Source organism: Hippichthys cyanospilos, chromosome 2, assembly GCF_059441005.1.
Source record: "Hippichthys cyanospilos isolate Australia breed blue-spotted pipefish chromosome 2, RoL_Hcya_1.0, whole genome shotgun sequence".
Classification (NCBI taxonomy): domain Eukaryota; kingdom Metazoa; phylum Chordata; class Actinopteri; order Syngnathiformes; family Syngnathidae; genus Hippichthys; species Hippichthys cyanospilos.
The window spans coordinates 8,363,038-8,383,227 of NC_142370.1; the positions used below are offsets into that span (position 1 = coordinate 8,363,038).

The 20,190-nt window shown below is 39.3% G+C and overlaps 1 protein-coding gene and 1 long non-coding RNA gene across 3 annotated transcripts in view; one reads left to right on the forward strand and one right to left on the reverse strand.

The window, feature by feature from the left end:
* Window positions 1–15,536, reverse strand: part of LOC148427127 (ERC protein 2-like) — a 147,956-nt gene extending 132,420 nt beyond the window's left edge. For both annotated transcript variants that reach the window (XM_088408408.1, XM_088408409.1), the window contains exons 1-3: window positions 15,415–15,536; window positions 12,272–13,369; window positions 9,173–9,889 (exon numbers count right to left, since the gene is read on the reverse strand). In XM_088408408.1, coding sequence (XP_088264534.1) covers window positions 9,173–9,889; window positions 12,272–13,102 — 1,548 coding nt within the window. In that variant the 5' untranslated portion in view covers window positions 13,103–13,369; window positions 15,415–15,536. The remainder of the gene's footprint in view (window positions 1–9,172; window positions 9,890–12,271; window positions 13,370–15,414) is intronic.
* LOC148427128 (uncharacterized) lies at window positions 15,216–18,974 on the forward strand. The gene is made up of 4 exons (XR_015864856.1): window positions 15,216–15,599; window positions 18,355–18,472; window positions 18,565–18,663; window positions 18,802–18,974. It is a non-coding gene; the product is annotated as an uncharacterized LOC148427128 (long non-coding RNA).
* The last annotated feature ends 1,216 nt before the right edge of the window (window positions 18,975–20,190 follow it).

Genomic DNA, 20,190 nt, shown 5'->3' on the forward strand with positions numbered 1-20,190 from the left:
TTATATGGATGCGCATCGTCATTGGTGACGCCATTTCCCGGCAGACGAGCCAGAAATAAAACAGATGAAGTTATATGATCTATCTTCTTGAGTTGCTGAATAAAGCATGCCAGAAACCACTACAAATGCAGTTCCAAAATATAATCAATCAGACTTGGATGGCACAGCACTCCAAAAGAAAAAAATATTTCATTTCAAGGGAAAGTCACACAAAGAAGAAAGGCAAAACTAAATACGCAGTCTGGTATCACAACGGCATTCGGTACTAGCCGGGCCCAAAACTGATGCGGTCTGAATGGCATGAAGTCACAGCATTCCAACCTCAGACGAAAACAGAAAAAGATCAAGACGCGAGCACTCATCGCCATACCTGCCAGATAACGTCAGGATCAAAATAGAAAGGCGGTGTGCTCTTCTGTAATCACAAAGGGAACATCCCCAGCACACATCGCAGACGACAACAAGAGAGCGTTACTCAGCAGCTTCGTCATTGCAGCCCGAGACCGACATCAGACTGGACGTTGAACAGCATTTGTTTCATCCCCAATTCGTTCAGTCCGAATGTTATGGAGATGTGCTGTTAGCATGCCAAACGTGCATATGTGCACTTGGTTAAAAGTCCATAGTGCGGTTTTGGACCCACATTGGTGTATGTGGGTGAAAGTGTAAATATTTCAGTGGGGGTAAAAAGTTGTTGGCTGGGTTCGCACAGTCACATATAGTGACAACCGCTAGTGTTTCACAGCGCAAAATCACATCAAAGGTTTGAGCTGTGAGTGAAAGTTTCCATATGTGGTGCTGGAAAGAATATGCTTTGGGATTTTTCATATTTATTTATCTTTTTGACTAAAAGGGAAGTCAACCCAAACATTTTTGTTCTATTTGTTTTTTATTACGGTAAAATGTTTCCCTTCTAGTCTTAAAATGGCCTTCTGATTAAGATTGTGTTTGTGGAATATTCATTTAGTAGCAAAATGAAACGGCTTTTATCTTTCTCAGGGGGTGTACCACTCACCGTCGACTAAAAATGACATCACAGATGCTCAGGGAATGACCAATCACAGCTCAGCTCACCTATTCATTTATTTTACTTCTGAGCTGTGATTGGTCTCTACCTGATCCTTGGCAACGGTGATGTCATTTTTAGCTGAAAGCAAGAAACAAAAATGGCCACGCAATGATGGATTAAAAAAAAGGTGAACTTTGCTGATTAATTCATATCCCAAAAATGTAATATTCACCATAATACCGTGTTTAGATTAGTGGAGTTACATAGGACAGATTATTGTAAAACAAAATGTGGGGGATTCCTCTTTAAACCATTTAAAGTTAGATTAATTAGCTTTTTGAGCACATTTTTTAGTTTGTTTTTTTTTTATTTTAGAAAACACTCATTTTAGGTTGTAGTATTGTTTTTAGTATGTGAGATATATGTGTTTGCAATAAAAAAGGTAATAAGTAGACTAATTTTTAGACTGGTAACTAACATTAAACTTATTACTGTAAAACAAATTATATATATATATATATATATATATATATATATATATATATATTTATTTATTTTTTTTAGTTATATATATAGTTTTTTAATCAGATCACACTTTTTTTCAGTTTCAGTTTTACATTTTGTTAGTTTTCATGAACAACTTCTGCAATAAACTTGACCATGACAACTCTGACTATTATTACGCAAGTAGCAGGGATAACGTTTCTCTGTCTGCTTTTGGGACGGGGGCCAATTCTGCTCACATTACAAATGAGCGCATCAATAATTGAAATTGTCACAGGTGATATCCAAACCCGCTCTCTGTCTGCTGCTAATTATGAAAAAAAATAAATAAATAAGCAGCATAAGAAGTTTTGCCTTGTTTTCAGAACAGCATGTTTGTCAGAATGATAGCCCGTGGCAATTTTTGACTTCAAGGTGCCGGTTGTAGGAAGTCCTACCTTCATGTCAATGACGGTGTGCAAAGCCCTGGATTTAGCTGGGTCCGCCAGATGGTTTTGCTGATGGAACGCTTGTGGAGGAACCCGATAGAAATACGCTTGGCGGCTCATCACTTGTGGAGGAACCCGATAGAAATACGCTTGGCGGCTCATCATCATTGACTCCACACCATTAATTTGTCGCTTTTAAACTTCTGGCCGGAAAAGAAGATATGAATATTCTATTTGGAGCAACTTTCCTGTTTGGTGCCCTCCTGAAAACGTATTTTGTCTCAAGGAAGAGGTGCTCTTACCTCAGTCTCGATGTGCGGCACGTTAACGCAGCTACAGCAACACTCTCTCCCTGCGCATGATCTTCACTTCCCATCAATAATTAATCATAGCTTTTACTCAAAATTACTTCTATACTAGAGGTCCCAAACCACCAGTCCGTGGCCTAGTATAGGTCAGTGGATCAATTGATTCTGGGCCGCATTGACTGCACCCAAAATAATGAATTATTTCCGTTTTATGTATTATCAGAGTTTCAAAGATATTCACTTTTGAATTACATTTTATTTTGAAACTTGACCAGCTTCACTTGGATTCGTTTAGGTAACTTGAGCGCCGATATTTCACCCTCAAAGTAGCAAAACAAGCAGGAGGAGTCAAGACAACAACTCTGCTGGTGTTCTGGATTAAAGTCGTGGCAGAATACCCTGAGATCGCCACCACGGTACGCAAAACTCTATTGCTGTGTCTGGTAGCCTAGCCGTGTGAAGCGGGTTTTTTTCAAGACACCAAAACAAAAACAAAGAGATGGGGACAAACAAGCTTGGGGCTCCCATTAATTTGGCAGTTATTTGTGAGTTAAAATTTTACATGCTTTTTATATTTGTTTTGTGTTGTAACGTGTTCGAACAGGATGTTATTTTGGAGGCATGTCTGAGATTTTTTTGTCTATTGAATATGGACACAAGATAAATAGATTTGGTCCTACTAATTTTTTAATGCTTCACAAAATCATCTTGTGGGCCTGATTTAACCTACTTGTGGGGCAGATCTGGCACGCGGGCCCTATTTTGGACAACAGTACTCGCTGAAGGGTAACTAGTCTGATTGTTTAGGTCAGTGGGTCTCAAAAGAGAGTAGGTGAAGGCACTTGAGATTTCAACAATGTGTATCTGCAGGTAATAGCAAATATAATGCTTTTTAGTATGGAGACAGGAATACTAAACATTTAGTTTCAAATTGAGAGCAGATTAAGTGGAACAACAAACAATGTACTAATCAAATCAAATAAATAGGCTTTAGTGTAGCGCCCTGATAATGCATTTTGAGCATGAGGGATTGGACATTTTTCCAAATGAACAAGAATTTGGTTCTGACATTAAAGTCAGAAAAGTTTTGAAGGTGAGGTGTGACTATCTGATTGATATTTAAATCACATTTGCTATCTCAAAAATAATCCACCCATCAGGTTTTTGACACCAGCTTTGTTAACATATTGTCATTCAAACGACTCAAAAAACGACATTTCTACCTTGGACATACTGTAAAGAAAAATTCGTTGACAATCTTAAAAAAAAAAAAAAAAAATTGTAAGGACGCATGAAAGCGGTAAAGGGAAACCCCTCCGTACAGTAATGCGGTGGACTGAGACAAGTTGAACCTTCTGAAGTTCTTCCAAAGAAATTAGAGGAGACCAGCCTGATCCTCTTGTCCTATTCACTTGCGTATAAGCAGGGATTACTCTTTAAAGTGCATGTCTGTTGCCGCCCACTGACCATGTGTGCACTATTGTATGCTGACTCCAATTTGAAGAATCACTTTGGGTCCGAGTCTAATGTTACTGACTCTTTTTACAGCTTGGTTGTGATATGGGGGGAAATTTGCTGCAAAAGTAAGTATACAATGGAATTTTAGTAGGTTAGTAGTTGTAAAACATTTTTTTTTTATTGTGTATGTTTTTTTTCTTGTTGTTTTTTTAAATTATGTTTATCTTAGGGAGGCGGTTGAGTACTTGTTCTAATATCGGGTCCAAAAAAAAGTGTTATTAAACATCCCAATAGGAAATAACAAATTGTACATGTAAATAATTAGTTTGTAGTTGCAGTAAAAATGGTGTTCATTTTGGAAAAATACAATTTTCTATTCTTGTCAATTTTCACATTTTTCACATCTGCAAAAGTAGTGATGGGAAAATGAAGCCTCATAAACCACTTGATATTTTTAACTCATATAGATGGTAGTGCTGCACAAAAAAATCAAATTTTAATTGCGATCACGATACTGGCTATCACAATTAAACTGATCGTCTGCGATATTAACATTTAAAATGCCTGCTACACTTGTTAAATCAAGCACTTTGTCATAGTACCACTAAGGCAATGTTTCCTACATGTTGGCATGACAAACGCTTCTGTTTTCTCACCTTAATATACTGTATTATTTACCAGTGTGAAAGGGTGTTGAGTTTCTCACCTGGTTCTTAATAGAGTACTGTACATACTGTTCAGTGCTAGTTGTTAATTGAGAGCCATTTTGAAAAATCTGATTGGCAAAAAATTGGAATGAATTCGGTTTGAAATGACCGAAAATGACATTTTGACTGCTAATTGATTCAAGTAAATAATGGGCTTGGTTCTAAGTAGGCTTCATTTTTTTTTATTAGTTTGCACTCAGCAAGTAAGTTAGCTGTGTTGCCCTTTGTGTCATTTGTTTTAATTTTTTACTTTATCTATTTTAGTTTATTATTATTATTTGTAAGTATCAAGCCTTGAAGCCTTGTTAATGTACTTGTTAAGAAAAAAAAAGGGGGGGGGGGGGGCAATAGACAGACATGTTTGACCAAACAATAATAATCGTGATGTCAATATTTGACCAAAATAATCGTGATTATTATTTTTGCCATAATCGTGCAACTCTAATAGACAGTGATCACCGCTTTTGCAAGTGTAGAAAAGACAAACTGTAATTAAAGAAATCGCCACTAGGTGTCACAAGTTCACTTGCCATTGCTGTACACGAGACTTTTGCACCCAATATAACTTAACGTAGTCAAGTGGTCAGAGGTAAATTTTGCTACAATGTCGCCCCCCCCCCCCCCCCCCCCCCCCCGCCACACACACACACACACACACAACTACTAGCTATTTTTGCTCAGTTACAAAACTATTTTTAACTTTTTTTTTTTAAATGTTATTTATGACAATTCCATTCTGCAAGTACAAGTTACTTTTGCACCGAATGTACCTCCATTTTGCATCTGCCAGTTAAGGATTAGAGTTGTTCGAGAGATGCTTGTCATCGAACATTGCTTCACGTGTCAGAACAGCTAACATATGGATTTAATTGCATCAAAGGTAACACAATAGCTATACTGTAAATGCTGGCACACTGAGCGACGTATACAGTCAAAAAGTTCAACTCTACCTGGATGACCATAGGGATTGGGTATGTTTATGTGATTGTCACGGGTGTGATTTTGTCCGGATAAACTTTCCTGCTTCAACACTGCGAGATATATTCTCTCTTTTCAATCCCTTTTCTCCCTTGACAAATCCGCATTTCCGCACGAAAAAAAAAAAATATGCCCATGTGTGCAAACTTTTAGCAACAGGTCAGAGCTGTGCAGAATCGGCGCAATGGTGTTGCTGTTATTATTGGGTCTACTGAGATTTAGTGACTGGGGAGAGTCGATTACAACGCGTAAGCGTGTATGTATGCTTGCGAGAGAGCAATCGCGCTATACATTTGCACCTAATCCTGATACAGCACTGCTCCTTAGTGGTTGGTGCCAGTACTGTATTGAACAAACTTCTGCATTTGATAAACGCCAATAAAGGAAGAACATTTTATTTTCACTGTAGTATATTAGGGCTGTGGAAGTCAAAGCATTAACTTTGAAGGTTAAATTTGAAAGTGTTAAGAATAAGTAAAGTTAGTTTTTGCTACTAAAGCTGCTTGAAGGTGTGCAATCTATTTTTTTTAAAAACTGCACACTTTGCAAAGCCGAGTCCAAACACCATATAAATTGAACATTTTTGGTGCACGATCTTAGAGCAAGACAGTCTCAATTTACCTCCACAGGACTGTGGAACTGATGGGTAGAACTAAGAAGTGAACAATTGAGAAATGTTTCTATGAAAAGGCTGGAAAAAAATGCTGAAACTCAGAATTTGTAATTTGGTTTAACCGTTGTTTTTCATGAAGAAAAATGTATTATCAAATGATCAAACAAAGCCTTTACAACAATCTTCAAAACTATTTTATTTATTTACAATGTTATGTTCATTTCAAGATTTTACTCACGTAAATATCTGCTAAAACTCTTGTAAATAGACGTTTTAGTTTTAAAGATGTTATTAATCGTGATTAATTTATGAATAAATTGTGATTGATGGACATACATCACTGTCGGGTGAGCACAAGCCATTTTCAACACTTTAGTTTGATCAAAATTGAGTAAAAATTTGTAAAAAAAAAAAAAAAAAAAAAAAAAAAAAAGAACAATAATAATAATAATGAACACCTGTATTAATAAAAAAAAAAATACGTTACCCCTGTGAAAAAAAATATAAAATTCACAAAAATTTAACTTATGAGGTTTGTTCCAACACCAGCAATATGTCAGTGTTTCTTAGCCAGGGGTACCATGGCACCCAAGCGTGCCATAAGGGATCATCAGGGGCGCTGTAGGGTATCATCAATCTCATTTAAAATGTTAGATTTTCTTTTGTATAACAAATGTTTCTCTGTACCAAATTGCCAAATGTTAAACAACATTTCAGTGACATCGAACTATAAAAGGATTAGAACCATCAGCCCACCATAATTAGGTGTACAACTTCACCAAGAAAACCAATACAATCTGTGTGTGGGTTTTTGCATCTGATAAAGTCTGGCAGCTGAGTAAAATGTGAAGACAAAATAAGGGGAAAATAACGCCACTCCACCCATCATCCCCTGAGAGCAGGCACCAGTGGATGAATGATGGCCTGCCCTCTTTTTATCCACACAAACGCCTCATGAGCATACCATCCAGACATAAACACAGACTGATGGTTCAAGTGGATGGTTCAAGTCATCTGCTCAAGACCCCCCAAAAAACGCTACCAAGTCAGAATTCCAATGCAGACTACTGTTTGCGAAGTACCTTTAAGTTAAATGTTCCCCCAAACTACCATTTGGAAGAGGAGCAAAAGTGAAAGCGACACAACGCATTCCAACAATGACGACAAAAAAATGTGTCAATTTAGAAGAGCATAATACTAGTAGAAGGCAGTTGTGCTGATTTCCTCTAGAGCTAATCAAAATACGAGAGAGCAATGTAGCACTTCCGTAGCGGCCATCAAAGTCCAAGTGCAAGGCCAAATTACCACTCTGACTAGTCAAAATAGAGGCAGCCTCTTCCCTTGACAGGAAAAAGGTTAGTACAAAGTCAAGCATGCATAAAGAAACCTTTTGATTAATTAGCGGTCAAACCAGACATTTGACATTTTGAATTCCTCACTGACCACAAACTGATGAAAGTCCAAACTAAAGTATTAGACAATATGAGTGAATTCACACCTTATTTTATTTGGATTACACGGACCTTTGAAGTGGTTTGGAATGGACACTTTGAATGAAGTACGGCAGTTGTCGAAGACTCATTTTAGCTCAAGGGCCACATGAAGGAAAACCTATTATTATAGGGACAACGTGTAAGATTTAGACCGTTTTTCATTACAGACAGCAGGAGGTGCAGCATTTACCATTGTCCGTAGCTATAACAAACATGGCGGCCTCTGGAGGAGTGCCACCCCCACGTAATATCATTTCATGATTAATCAGACCTACAATTACATTTAAAAAATACTGTTGGTTGTTAAGAACACATTTATTTGCAAGTTTTTGAAACGTCTAATCATTTATTTATTTTTAATGAAAAACGGTCTAAATCTTACTCATTGTCCCTTTAAGGGGGTTTAACTGTTATAATCATGATATATAACCTAAAAGCTACCGCTGACAATCATATGTAGAGTTTTGCTATATGGTCCAACCTGGTCCCAATTCTACACAAATAGTGGCAGCCAGCTGAACTTATGAAAAGTAATTTCAACTAACACAAATAACTAAGAGAAAAAAGAAAAGACACAGTATACCAACGAGACAGACTCCACTAACAAAAAGACAAGCAAACTATTTGTTGTCCTTATGTTTGTGTAATATAAGTATTTACACACACACAACTACCATATCCCATCAAAATAACAATACTGCACAATTATTTGTGTAGTTTCTGACACACCTCAAGCAAACAATGCAAAGAGTTAAAAACACAATACTAACTTAGCTAGTCCATGCCTGTAACCATGTGCACATGTAAACAAGTACTCACCTATTACACACACATGCGCAGGAAACATTGCATTAAAAGCACAATAATTGTCCAGCTAGATACATCCAACAAGGGTGGCTATTCCATGCGCAATTCCAAAAGGGGCGTGGCCTTGGCAGAAAGGCTAAGCCGGCGGTGTCCAGATGTGCGCCCATGTTCACAATCAGTCGCACACAATCGCTTGCTGCAGCAGATATAGACAGTCAGGAGCAGAAAGTAAATCAACGCAGTAAACAACAGTAGCAGTATGCGCGCACATGCACACACACAGGTAGGGAAATGAAGAGCTAAGAAGATTTTGGAGTTAAAAATAACCAAGGCAAGAGGCCAATCCACCTGGCCTGTTTGGATAACAACGTAGAGACCCGTGGAACAGCATATTTGCAATTCTCATATCAATGGAAGCGGCTCTTTAAAGGGCAAGACGTGACGTTAATAGAACCGATAGGAATCGGTTTTCCGGCTGCATATTGTGACGCACGCACGAGCATTCCATGGGTCCGAACAAAGACCTGCTCATTTGGTCCTGTTGGTCTGAGTTCTGAAACTATATAGGTAGACAATTTATGCACAAAAAAGAGGAAAGTCCTATTACATGCATTTTCATATTTTCATCAAAATGTGGAGAAAAAGACAGTAGTGGATAACAGTCAGTCCTTCTGTATTGACCCATGTGTAAAGCACACTGCAAATATGTGGAGACGATGGCCGAAAGGTGGCTGTTTCGTCAATGGGCCGATGCAACTATGTTTTTTCTCAGCTCTGCCATACATCCATTTTGTTTTTTTCAAACAGCCTTAAATTATCCGATTTTTCACCCAAATTCCAAATGTGAGAACATGGAACAAAACTCACCTCTCTTACGTGCATGTTTTCCAGTTGCGCTTCAGCTTCCTGCGCAGCCACAGCTAAGATGCCCGATCTGTGACCCCGGGTCCACTGTCCGTGACCTTGCCCCTGCCCTTGAATCTGAAGCATCTCCAAAAGCCTCTGGATGCTCTCGTCTCTGGCGCCCAGCGTCTGCTTTTGAAAGTCGATTCTCATCTCCATCTCCTCCATCGTTTTCCTAAGCTGGCTCAGCTCCTTGGCCTGACGCTCGTGCTCCGTCTGCAGATGCACCAAATTCTCATGTGGCGGGTCCAAAGGCGGCGAAGAGAAGCCGTCGCAGCCCGGCACCTGACAGGGGCTGCGACGGCGGCCCAAAATGGGGCTGGGGACCGCCGCTTGATTTGGGCTGTGCTTTGACCCAGGATGAAGGGTGCCGGCCGGGCTGACGCTCTGCGTTGCTAAGGGTCGGGTGCAGTCAAGGCTGGAGCTGTGAACTATGACATCGGCTTCCTGTTGCCTCGGATTGTACGTGTTGGACGGGCTGGCTCTCGGGCTGTTCTTTGGTGCGGGACTGTGGAGATTGCTGGGGCATTCTCGGGGAGTATGGCAGGGACTGAGACCTCCTCTGTGGTGCTGCTCCGTACGAATGTCACAACAGGAAGCGGATGGGCCTTGCTGCAGACGGCTGTTCATCTCCCTGTGGGCCCTCAGCTCCTCCTGGAGCTCCTGAACCGTCAAAGGAAGCTTCGGGAAAGAATAGTAAGCAAAAAATCAAGGTGTGATTCTTCTACTGTAGTAAAGAGTTTGGCTGAGTACGTTAAATCACAATCCAAAACACCAAATTAAATGTGAACCTGGTCGAGAATGCTGCGACTTACCAAGTGCGTAGCTGCACAAGGTCCTCTTTTGTTTAAAAAAAAAAAAAAAGTTTAGAACTGTCAGAAAAGTCATATATACTGTCTTCATATTGAATAAAGCATGGTAGCAAATATTTGCTTTCTCTGTCTTGTAGCTAACCGGGACCAGGAAGACGCAGCAGATCTGTGAAAGTGACAGCAGACAATCCCCCCTAAAACAAAGTACTCCAAAATGTTCCTTCTGTGACATCTATGAATCATAAGAGCAAGAAAGGTTTGAAATTGGTGCTTTCTTCTTTGTAACTTAGTTGGAAAGCATTAAAAAATGGAAAGAAAAGACAAAAACGGTGAGCTTTCTTCTTACATTCTGACATGCACCAAATATATATATATATATATATATATATATATATATATATATATATATATATATATATATATATATATATATATATATATGTATGTTCACCCAAAAAAATAATATGCTGGGCCGAACCGTGGCAACAGGTGCCGTACAATAAAAAATCAGCGTAATTAAGAGATTTGATCGTTTTTGTCCTGAAAAAAAAGTCATAATTCATTTGCATATTTCCTTTTCCAAGAGAGTTGAGATGAAGGTGGGAGTGGCGACATCCCTCCCTGACAGTACACTTCAAGATACTAAAAACGAGTACCAATTCAAAATGCGGAAACTTTGTGTGTGCACATATTATGCAACCAGATGGTTCGGTGCAAGTCTGCCTGGCACAGCTGAGGGAGAAAGCGACATTTTTTATGCAAATCAAGCAACTCTGATCTTCGCAAGGTCACTCAGAAGAAAAATTATACAGAAAATGAATCATCCACACTGGAACGATCAAGGTGATGTGCCACACACAGAGAAATTACAATAAGGTTGGAACTCATTCGAGAAGTCTAAAAGTAGATAAAGAAATGATTTTGCAAGTTAATAATTGAATGTATGAATGTGTAAATGTTACAATAATTTCAATGTTGCGGAGTTGAAATTCCTAGTATAAAGTGGACTTTTATACCACAATGGACAAAGAGATACAAGTGGTGGCACTATGAAGATGATGATGACAGATGCTACATTTAATTTCATTCTATTATTTTAATACATCTTCCTGTGACATTTGTTAATATGTGTTGTTGTTTTTTGTTCACGTTTGAACCTTAGGCTTACTTTGTCCTTTCTATTGCCTGATATTTGGGACTCCAAACAGCCTTGAGAAGTAGTTTGAGCGTGGCAACCACTAAGGCTCGTTTCCATGGAAACTCAAGCACTGAGCCTTGACAGCATCTTTTCAAGAAAGTGGAAAGTCGCTTTTTTTGCACACTTGGAGGCGGCCACACAGAAGGTATGATAGCAATGACGTCCACATGAGATGCGCAGGATAACACGCAATTTCTGTACTTGTGTATGACTTGCTGTGGACATCACTATTGACTCATGTGCTGCAAAGTGCACTAATATTTGTGTGAATGGTTCATTTTGCAGCATGTGAACTTCTTTCAAACAAATTACATGAGTTCTATACAGGTGACCTTTTGAGCTATTGAGGAAAAAAAAGCAGAAATCACAATTTTGAAACATTTCAAGAAAAAACATCTCAAAATTCACAGATGCATTGGACTTTAAAATTCTCACTCTAAACTGAGCCTTCTAACTTTGAAGTCAAAATTCTGGCTTTAATTTCAGATAGTTGACAGAATACTGACAATTGCTCAGAATTCTCACTGTGAAGTCAGAATTCTTACTTCATTCTCAAATTCACTGAGCAAAATAAACTTAAAAACTTCAGCATTCTGAAAAGTCAGACTTCTCATTCCAAAGTGAGGATTCTCACTATTAATTTATCTGAATGTATTCTCAGAAATATCACTTAAATTTTTCTGACTTACATTTGATGGACGAAATCCCGCGTTAAAGGGAATCTCAGTTTTAGTTGATGTCAAATTCCTCACGTCAAAGTGAACATTCTGTCTTTTCTCTCTGAATTCTGAGAATAATGCATAGTGAATCTGAGAATCGTCAGAATTTTCACGTTGAATGTCACAATTTTAAGTGGGGATTCAGAATTATATTTCAGACGTCTGGATTCTCACTTTCACATGAGTATGCTGTGAATAAAGTGAGTATTTCCCCTTTTTTTTATCAGAATAACAAAGAACACCTGAAAATGGATAATTCTGAGAATTCTGAAATAAAAGTACGTAAACTCTTTTTTTCCGTCCCTGGCCTTAATGTTCCGTAGTTGTGACTTACCTGAATGTTATCTTGATCGACTCTGTAACAATCTTTGAGGATAGAGGTCCTCACTCCGTCCTCCGGCCTGATGCCATTGTCTTTTTTGACATCCGGCCTCCAGAAGTTGACGCTGTTACTCCCGTGGCCTGTCCTTCCATCCAACTCTCTTCTCAGGTTGTCGTTTTCCCTCCGAAGCGCTCTCAGCTGAACCTGGAGGTCAGATGCCGGAAGCTCTTGGTGGGCGTTCGAGTCCTGTGCCTGCGGACGTCTCCCGGAATGCCTCCGGAGACTGGATGTCTCTACTGAATGAAAGTTTTGCTCATCGCCGCAGTGGTTGGACAGGTGGTTCGGTTCGGAGGAGTTCGTGTTTGGGCTGTTGCCCGCACCAGGACCGCGGCCGCTGTAGGAGAAGCGGCTGGTGTTCCTTCCAAGTGTCATGGTGCCTTTGGGGTAACTTTCCAAAGCGTCCCGCTCACAGGAGTACGCGCCTGAAGTTCCGTAGGCCGCGTTTAAGGACTGGATGTTTTCCATCGAGAGAGTTTTACCCCCCGGGGCAGTCGCCGATCCGCGGGTCTCCTTTGTACCTATTACCGCGCCGGGTTTCTTTGAACTGAGCCTAGATATTGACCCTTGACCTCTGGGTTCTTTTGAAACAGGCGTGGACACCGAGCCAGGTTCAAGTCCTGAGCGGCAGCCTGGTGTCGAAGCGGTCTTGGACTGTTTACCTTTGGCCTGTTTTGCGGACCTTGAAACGCGTGAATGAGATGCATGGCCATCTGTGTGGCCGCTGCTCTTCGAGGCAGCGGACAGCTTGTTCTGCGCCGGCTTGGCTCGAATATTTAGAGGCATTTTCAGATGGCAAAATTTGGCATTTTGATAAGAAACTTAAGGTTGACGGTTTTGTATCCCTTTGTGGATTCGAGGATTGAAACGGCCAAGTCGTGGCCTCTCAATGTTCATTTGCCCATCGTGGGTTTGTCAGGGCTTGAGGATCAGACTTACAGTGTTTTGTCCTCATAACAGAAAGTGGTTGCCATAGGCAACAGGCAACAGGGCTCGCAAAGATAGCAACCCGCCATGGCCTGGCTTCAGGAGCAGCACCGGACATCATGGACCCTTGACGACAAAATAGAAAGATGCGTCCATTAATTAATCAATAGGCACCCAATCCATGATCAAATTAATTTCCTTATGATAACTGATTCATCGTTTGAATTAAAAAAATAGAATGTGGCAAACCATCCTCACATTTTTAATATGACTTTAACAAGAATTTGATCTTCAGAAAAGGTAAGGTTGAGCATAATACAAATTGTATTTTTTTTTTTTTTAAATAAACTCATCATCTCGGAGAAACCTTATTTTGCAGAATGCTTAAGATGATACCAGATAAACTGGGAGCTCAGCCACTTTTTCAGCAAGATAATGCCAAGCCACATGAAAATATAACTGTGCTTCACCCCTGACATTCCGTCTCTGCAGGTTATTAGGGACAAATATACACTATAGAAAATTTGAAGGCTACCGACTGAGCTGATTTTCCACACATCACTGTTTCAAAAATTGATTTTCAGAGTACGATGCAAAAACCATCTCAATTAACCTTCATTTAACAGTTTTTCACAAGAAAACACTGAAAAAAGAAAACATGAGCTTAACTTAAAAACATTAAAGTAATCCATCACAGCCAATATTCAGGCGTTGATCAAAATTTAAATTTGTCAAATTTATGAACTTATGACAGCTGTTTTGGGGCAGTAGGTGGGGTGCACCCTGAACTGGTGGGTAAAAACCCAACAAACAATTATTTTAATAGGTATGCTTCATTAACAACTACAAAAAAAAAAAAGAGTCATCTGGAAACAAATTTGAACACTAAAGTATACCCATTTAAAAACTGTTTTAATGTAAACTTAGTTTTCATTGCTTGTACATGATTTGCTTAAATGTCGCAATTAACGCATTCAATCCCAAAACTGTGTTTTTAAGAATCTTTCATCAAATTCTAGATATTTTGTTTGTTTTTTTCATGGTAAGGAAAAGCAGTGTCAGAATATGGATGGCAATGAGTAAGAAACTATCGTAAACATGCATTGTAAACCACTCAAGCATTTTGTCACTTTTGCAAAACTGAGATTTTCTTGTAAACAAGTGTATTTTTGTATGGGAAGTTTTACAGGACATTCTGAGACGGTCAGATGGGAGGTATTTCATGAAAGGACGTGGAATGACCCACTTTTGACAGGGCACAGGGCCGCTACAGACAAGCAAGCATTTGAACGCACATTCAGTTAAATCACGTATGAAACGTGTTTGTGGAAGGTGGGAGTGAACACCAGTAAAACCCACATAAGCACAGAAAGCACAGACAAGATTCAAACTCCCAACGGAACCCCGAAGAGGATTTTCTCCAACAGTGACGCCCTCGGACCATCGAAAAACACAACGATATGTGATGGGCCAGATATTGGAAAGGCCTGTAAATCATAGGCAAATCCAAAGCGATCCCTCCTCTAATCCTAGAGGATTGGACCTTGATGCTCACTGCACAACAACCAATTGACTGATTGGTTCAATCTGAATGTCAGTCATAATGCAGCTGTCAATCTCTCATCTGTCATTGTTGCACACGATGTTTTAGCTTTTGGATGCTTTGTGGGATATCAACCCCGTGCAAAACGTTGCTACAAAAGTAACGTTGGGGGATTTTGGCCGGGGGGGCATTGGTTTAGAATCAAGTCATCTATTGGAGACAAGCAACCACAAAACTATAAGCAAAATCAATCGTAAGAGTGTAGCAAGTCACTTGCCTTGATTTCCCGTTTGTCGTGATGGCCACAGCTGTTGCCCAGAACAACTTGTAGCTTGACCGAGTGACGTCACTAATAGACACCTGGACTCCTTCCCAACACATTTCCGTCCACTGTTTTGCGGCATAAAAGTATCAAGCTGCCTCGTGCATACTGCCGTTGCCTTCGCGCAACTCCACAACAACCGCACGAGGGGGGATTAGTTTCTTGCTCAAATGCGCGCACGGCTGGTTACATGCTAAACGAGTCCGGCGCTTTACATAATAATTAATCTCTATCCGCATATACAGACGTCGTGCATGCGTTTGAGGCATGCTAAAAGCCGCAAAAAAAGAGAACACGCGTACTCACGGCTCCTCCGCCTATTTGGAGTGGACTACTCCATCACGGTGTCTGTCATCTCCTCAGCTCAGCATCTTGTGCGCGTGCGTGCGTGACCTCTGCTGCCGATTTACCAAGTGACTGGCGCTCGCGTGGACGCGCGCTCCCAACTACAGGCGCGCGCGCGGTAGGTTTGCTGTCCACAGATAATAATGGTAAGATTCGGCCGTTTCGTCATCAACATCACACGCGTGTGATGAAATTACATATAAAATTAATTGTGAAGTAGGAGTTAGCAGAACAGATGATTATAACGAGAAACGTCAATGTACGGTGTAATGGAGTGTAGAAGTTGAACATTTCTAATGTACTTGTGCTTGAGTATGTCCAAGAGAGTTCACACAGTAGCTTGAGTCGGATCCTCCCTCCACCCGAAAGGAGTGAAATCAGCCCATTCAAATATTGGACATAAGTCAGATTCAAGACGTAAAAAATGTGTTCATTTTGGCAGATAGCGGCAGCAAGCTAGCTCAGTTTTCATTGTAACCAAAAGGACAAAAAAAGCAACTCATCATTATGAATGATGTAGATGCTTTAATAAAGACTAAATTTGGCACTTTGCCATATGAGCAAAAAAGTTGACATTAAATGTTTAGGACCACATCAGCCGATGGATTTTAACATCGTTCAAGTGGGAAAGGACAAAATGAAGCTTGTGATACCATGTTTGCTTCAGAGGAAGAGAGATTTTGCAAAAGTGAGCAGCACACCTTTCAGTAAATTAAGCAAATCATTGCCATACGCTGAATTTGAATGCACAATTAAAATTAGCTGTACAGTCCCTCAGAGTTGCATACTGGCAACACCCTGTCTCTGCTGCACAACCTACAGATCTGAAACTGTCACTGGTCAAAATTATCATCACAACTCCAATGACATCAACTGAGTCAGAAAAAAAACAGTTAAAAAGATCAAGCCATTTACAAGAAACTCAATGGGCCAGCCCCACTCCGCAAACTATTTCTACTTCATCTTTGTCACCAAAATAATGTGTAGGCCCAATTATGAAATACCAACATGTATAAGAGGATTACGTAAAAGGACACTTCATTTTTTAGGTGGGGTCACTCCTATTTTGTACCCTGAAAAAAACATCTATTGACTACCTAATTTGAAATTGCAAATTGACATTTGGAAAGGAAGAAGGGAAACATAACATTTTACAACATTTTAACCACACGCAAACAAAAATATTACAAATATCTCACCCTCAGTAAACTTAAATCATTTGTTATTTGGATGGATGACAAGTGCATGTTTGCTTTGAAGGCAACATAATACGTTTGGTTTGAAGGCTCCACCCGCACCTGTGAACAGCCATAAGGCAATTCAAACAGCTATCTTGTTATTCGGCCCACATACTGTAAGTAAAAAAAAAATATAGATATATTATATTTCGCTTTATATCTTCAGGTAAAGCTCTGAGGATCCACGATGGATCTGCAAATGCCCTGCTTTTAATGACATTCACCAAATATACAATATATATTTGGTACCATGTATGACGAAATCATCATCATTGTTTACAACGACAATAGAACCGCAACAATTTATTGGTTAATCCAAAACTCTACAATTATAAAATTAATTCAAATTCATTTTTTAAATCAGTTTATAATCATGAGACCTAGTTTAATTTGAAATTGTCCAAATCATTGGAAATCCTGCCAACCAACAGTCAATATCTGTAGTCTGTAGTCTCACGGACGAGCAGAATTATTATCGTGTTGAATCAAAACACAATTTCAGCAAACATTTGATATTTGTTTTTAAGATGATTTGACCTCCTCCGCAGAAAGTTGTTCCGCAGGTTTCGATATTTGGTCACACAATTCATTTGTAGGGCTGGGACGAGATCTCGCATGATAAGATCTCGTAAGATTAGAAAAATACTATATTAAGAAAATGTACTCTTTGTTATCGCTCTGCAAAACAGTAAAATATGCCGCCAAATATGGTGGGACTTCAAAATAATTGTTATCATACCAAATAACCTATCGACGCCAATGTTTTAATTTGGACACTCAGGTTAATTTATAGTTGTTCCCGTGTGCATGTCATTCTTTGCACTGCACTGGACTGCACAATTTTTTGCTCCTGGTCAGTCACAAGTCTCGACTTGATACAAGCTGTGCAATTTTGTTTTGAAATATTGTAATATTCAGTCGCAAATATCTGCCGCTATGACGTCTCGGAGAGCAAGATTCGGTAGGCACTAATAAAGCCAGTGTAACCAAAACGTGCTACCATTTTTCTGGATGAACTTTTTTTTTCCTTCCACGCTCCAGATGTACACTTTAATTTTGTTGCAGTCTGCTCATTAAAAAGAAAACAATGCGAAGTCTTGAACAATAAAGTTAGGTATTATTTTATATAACAGATTTTGCAAAAATCACATTTCGTTCATCATTCCCGTGGTGTCAACCGAGTTAGGCTTCCCGCTTGGTGGGATTTTATCTCACCCCATCCCTCTTTAAAATACGGATTATCCAAAAGTTGAAGTTGGGGAATTGTGTAAAATGTAAATAAAAACAAAATTCTGAATTAATTATTATTTGGCAAAAAACAATTAAGTGTGTCAGTTTGAACATGAAATATGTTTTCTTTGTAGCGTATTCAATTGAATATGGGTTGAGAAGGATTTTCAAATCGCCGTATTTTGCTTTTCTTAACATTTTACACAATTTCCCAACTTCAACTGAATGCAGTTTGTAGAACCCGTCCCAAATTGAACTCCTCTGCTCATATATATGCTGCAAACAAAATTCATTTCATGATCTACTGAATCCTTTTCAAGCCAAATTAATGTCTTTGCTGAGAAAATATTTGCTTGGCTCTACTCACTAAGCCAACACCGTGAGTAAATAAGAGATAATGAATGATACTAATGTATAAAAGACCACATTTCAGTGAAGAGATCATCGAGTGAAAGAAACCCAAACCGACAAGTTGACAACAGGCTACTGTGGTGAACAACAAAATGAAGTGGATGATTTGGGCTCTAGCATCGCCATGCTGGTCATAGCTGGTAAGTGTCGCAATATAATTCATAATGTAATGTTGCAATATGAAAACATATCAGTTGAAATATCAAAATATCATTCTAACCACACCCCTTAGGTGAAGCTCTGACATGCACTTGCTGTGCCGTGATTTTTCCAATCTGTCTGCCTCATTCCGAAGTTTGCCAATCTGGCCAAGTCTGCCGTCACACTTTTAGTGAGTGGCCGCCCAATCTTTTGGTTTAAAAATGAGCTTACAACTGTCAAAAAATAGACTTTCTTCATATTTAATTAATTGCAAAAAATATCATACAGTATTTGCATTGAGACATATTGTGCTTTCTCCGCCTTGCAGCTGGACACAGATGCGCATATCCGTGAAAGTGACGGCGGACAAACCCTCCCAACGCAAAGTGCTCCAAAAAGGCCTTCTGCGACATCCGTAAATCATACAATCGTGAAAGGATTTGGGAGGGTTTGAAATGTGCTCTATCTTTGTAGCTTAGTCGCAAAGCATTAAAAAATGTAAAAAAAAAAAGTGAGAATTTCTTTTCTTTTTACAGTCTGACCTTCACATTGTAAAGTTTGTGTTTTGCTAAATATTGGCCTGTTGTCCGTGATACAACTTTTCAACTCACGGTTTGATCTTGGAAGTTGCAGGCAAGAGGACTGTGCGATACCGACATCGAACTAAAATATCAGCAGGAATGATTGAATACTTTTATGGCTTTACTAGTATAAAATGTTAGACGTTACTTGATCAAGTGATATTATTCAAACAAAGGATATTATTCGGTGACAGTAGCAAGAAAATATAGGCCCTTTATTGGATAGATGAGCAAGGGCCAAGTCTCTCGAGATGCCTCACGAGATTCAGTCCAAAAAAACAAATAACAATCTTAACAATAAAATAATGCCCAGTAAAAATAATTCAATTTTCTTAATTTTCTTTTTGATGAGCAGACTGCAAGAAAACTAACAAGCTCGGGTGGAAACAGGAGAGGTTCTTTTCTTACCGGCTAATTTTTTTTAGCGGATGACCCAGGTAAACAAAATGCATGCAGCTATTAGCTGTGGCGGTTGGTGTACTTTTTTTGTTTTGTTTTTACAAACTGTCTTTTTCTGATATGCGAATAGTTTACCATTCAGTTGTTCAACTGGGAAACCAAATTATCGCCACACACGTGATTTGAAAGTAAGATGTCTTCTGTAGGGGCTGCTTCCATTAAGCATTTTGATTTTCAAATAAAAACAAAGGATACTTTTTTTGTTAAGTTCAAAACAAGTAGAAACTCAATACACCAAATAACAGATCATTTTCCAGTAATCAATCAAGGACCACATCCTATAATTTAGTTGAACATAAATTTATGAGATTTTAGAAAACTCTTACCCCATACTTGTTTTTTTCCAATGAGAACTGACATCAGACCCACAGGAGACATATTTGACTCAGTCTGGTACTGTATGTTCAAAAGTTAAACAACAACCGTGTCAGGATGTCAACATCAACACGATGCCGTTTTGATTTACATCTATTAAACGGCTTTCTGCTCTTGTGTCCGTCATCTCTTCAGCTCATTAATTTACGCGCGTGACCTCTGCTGCCGATTTACGAAGTGACTGGACGCACGCTCCCAACTGGAGGCACGTGTGACTGCTGCGCACAGACGAGTGCGGTATGATTTGATCGTTTTGTCATAATCAGCGTCATCATCATTACAATCACACCTATGGGTGTGAT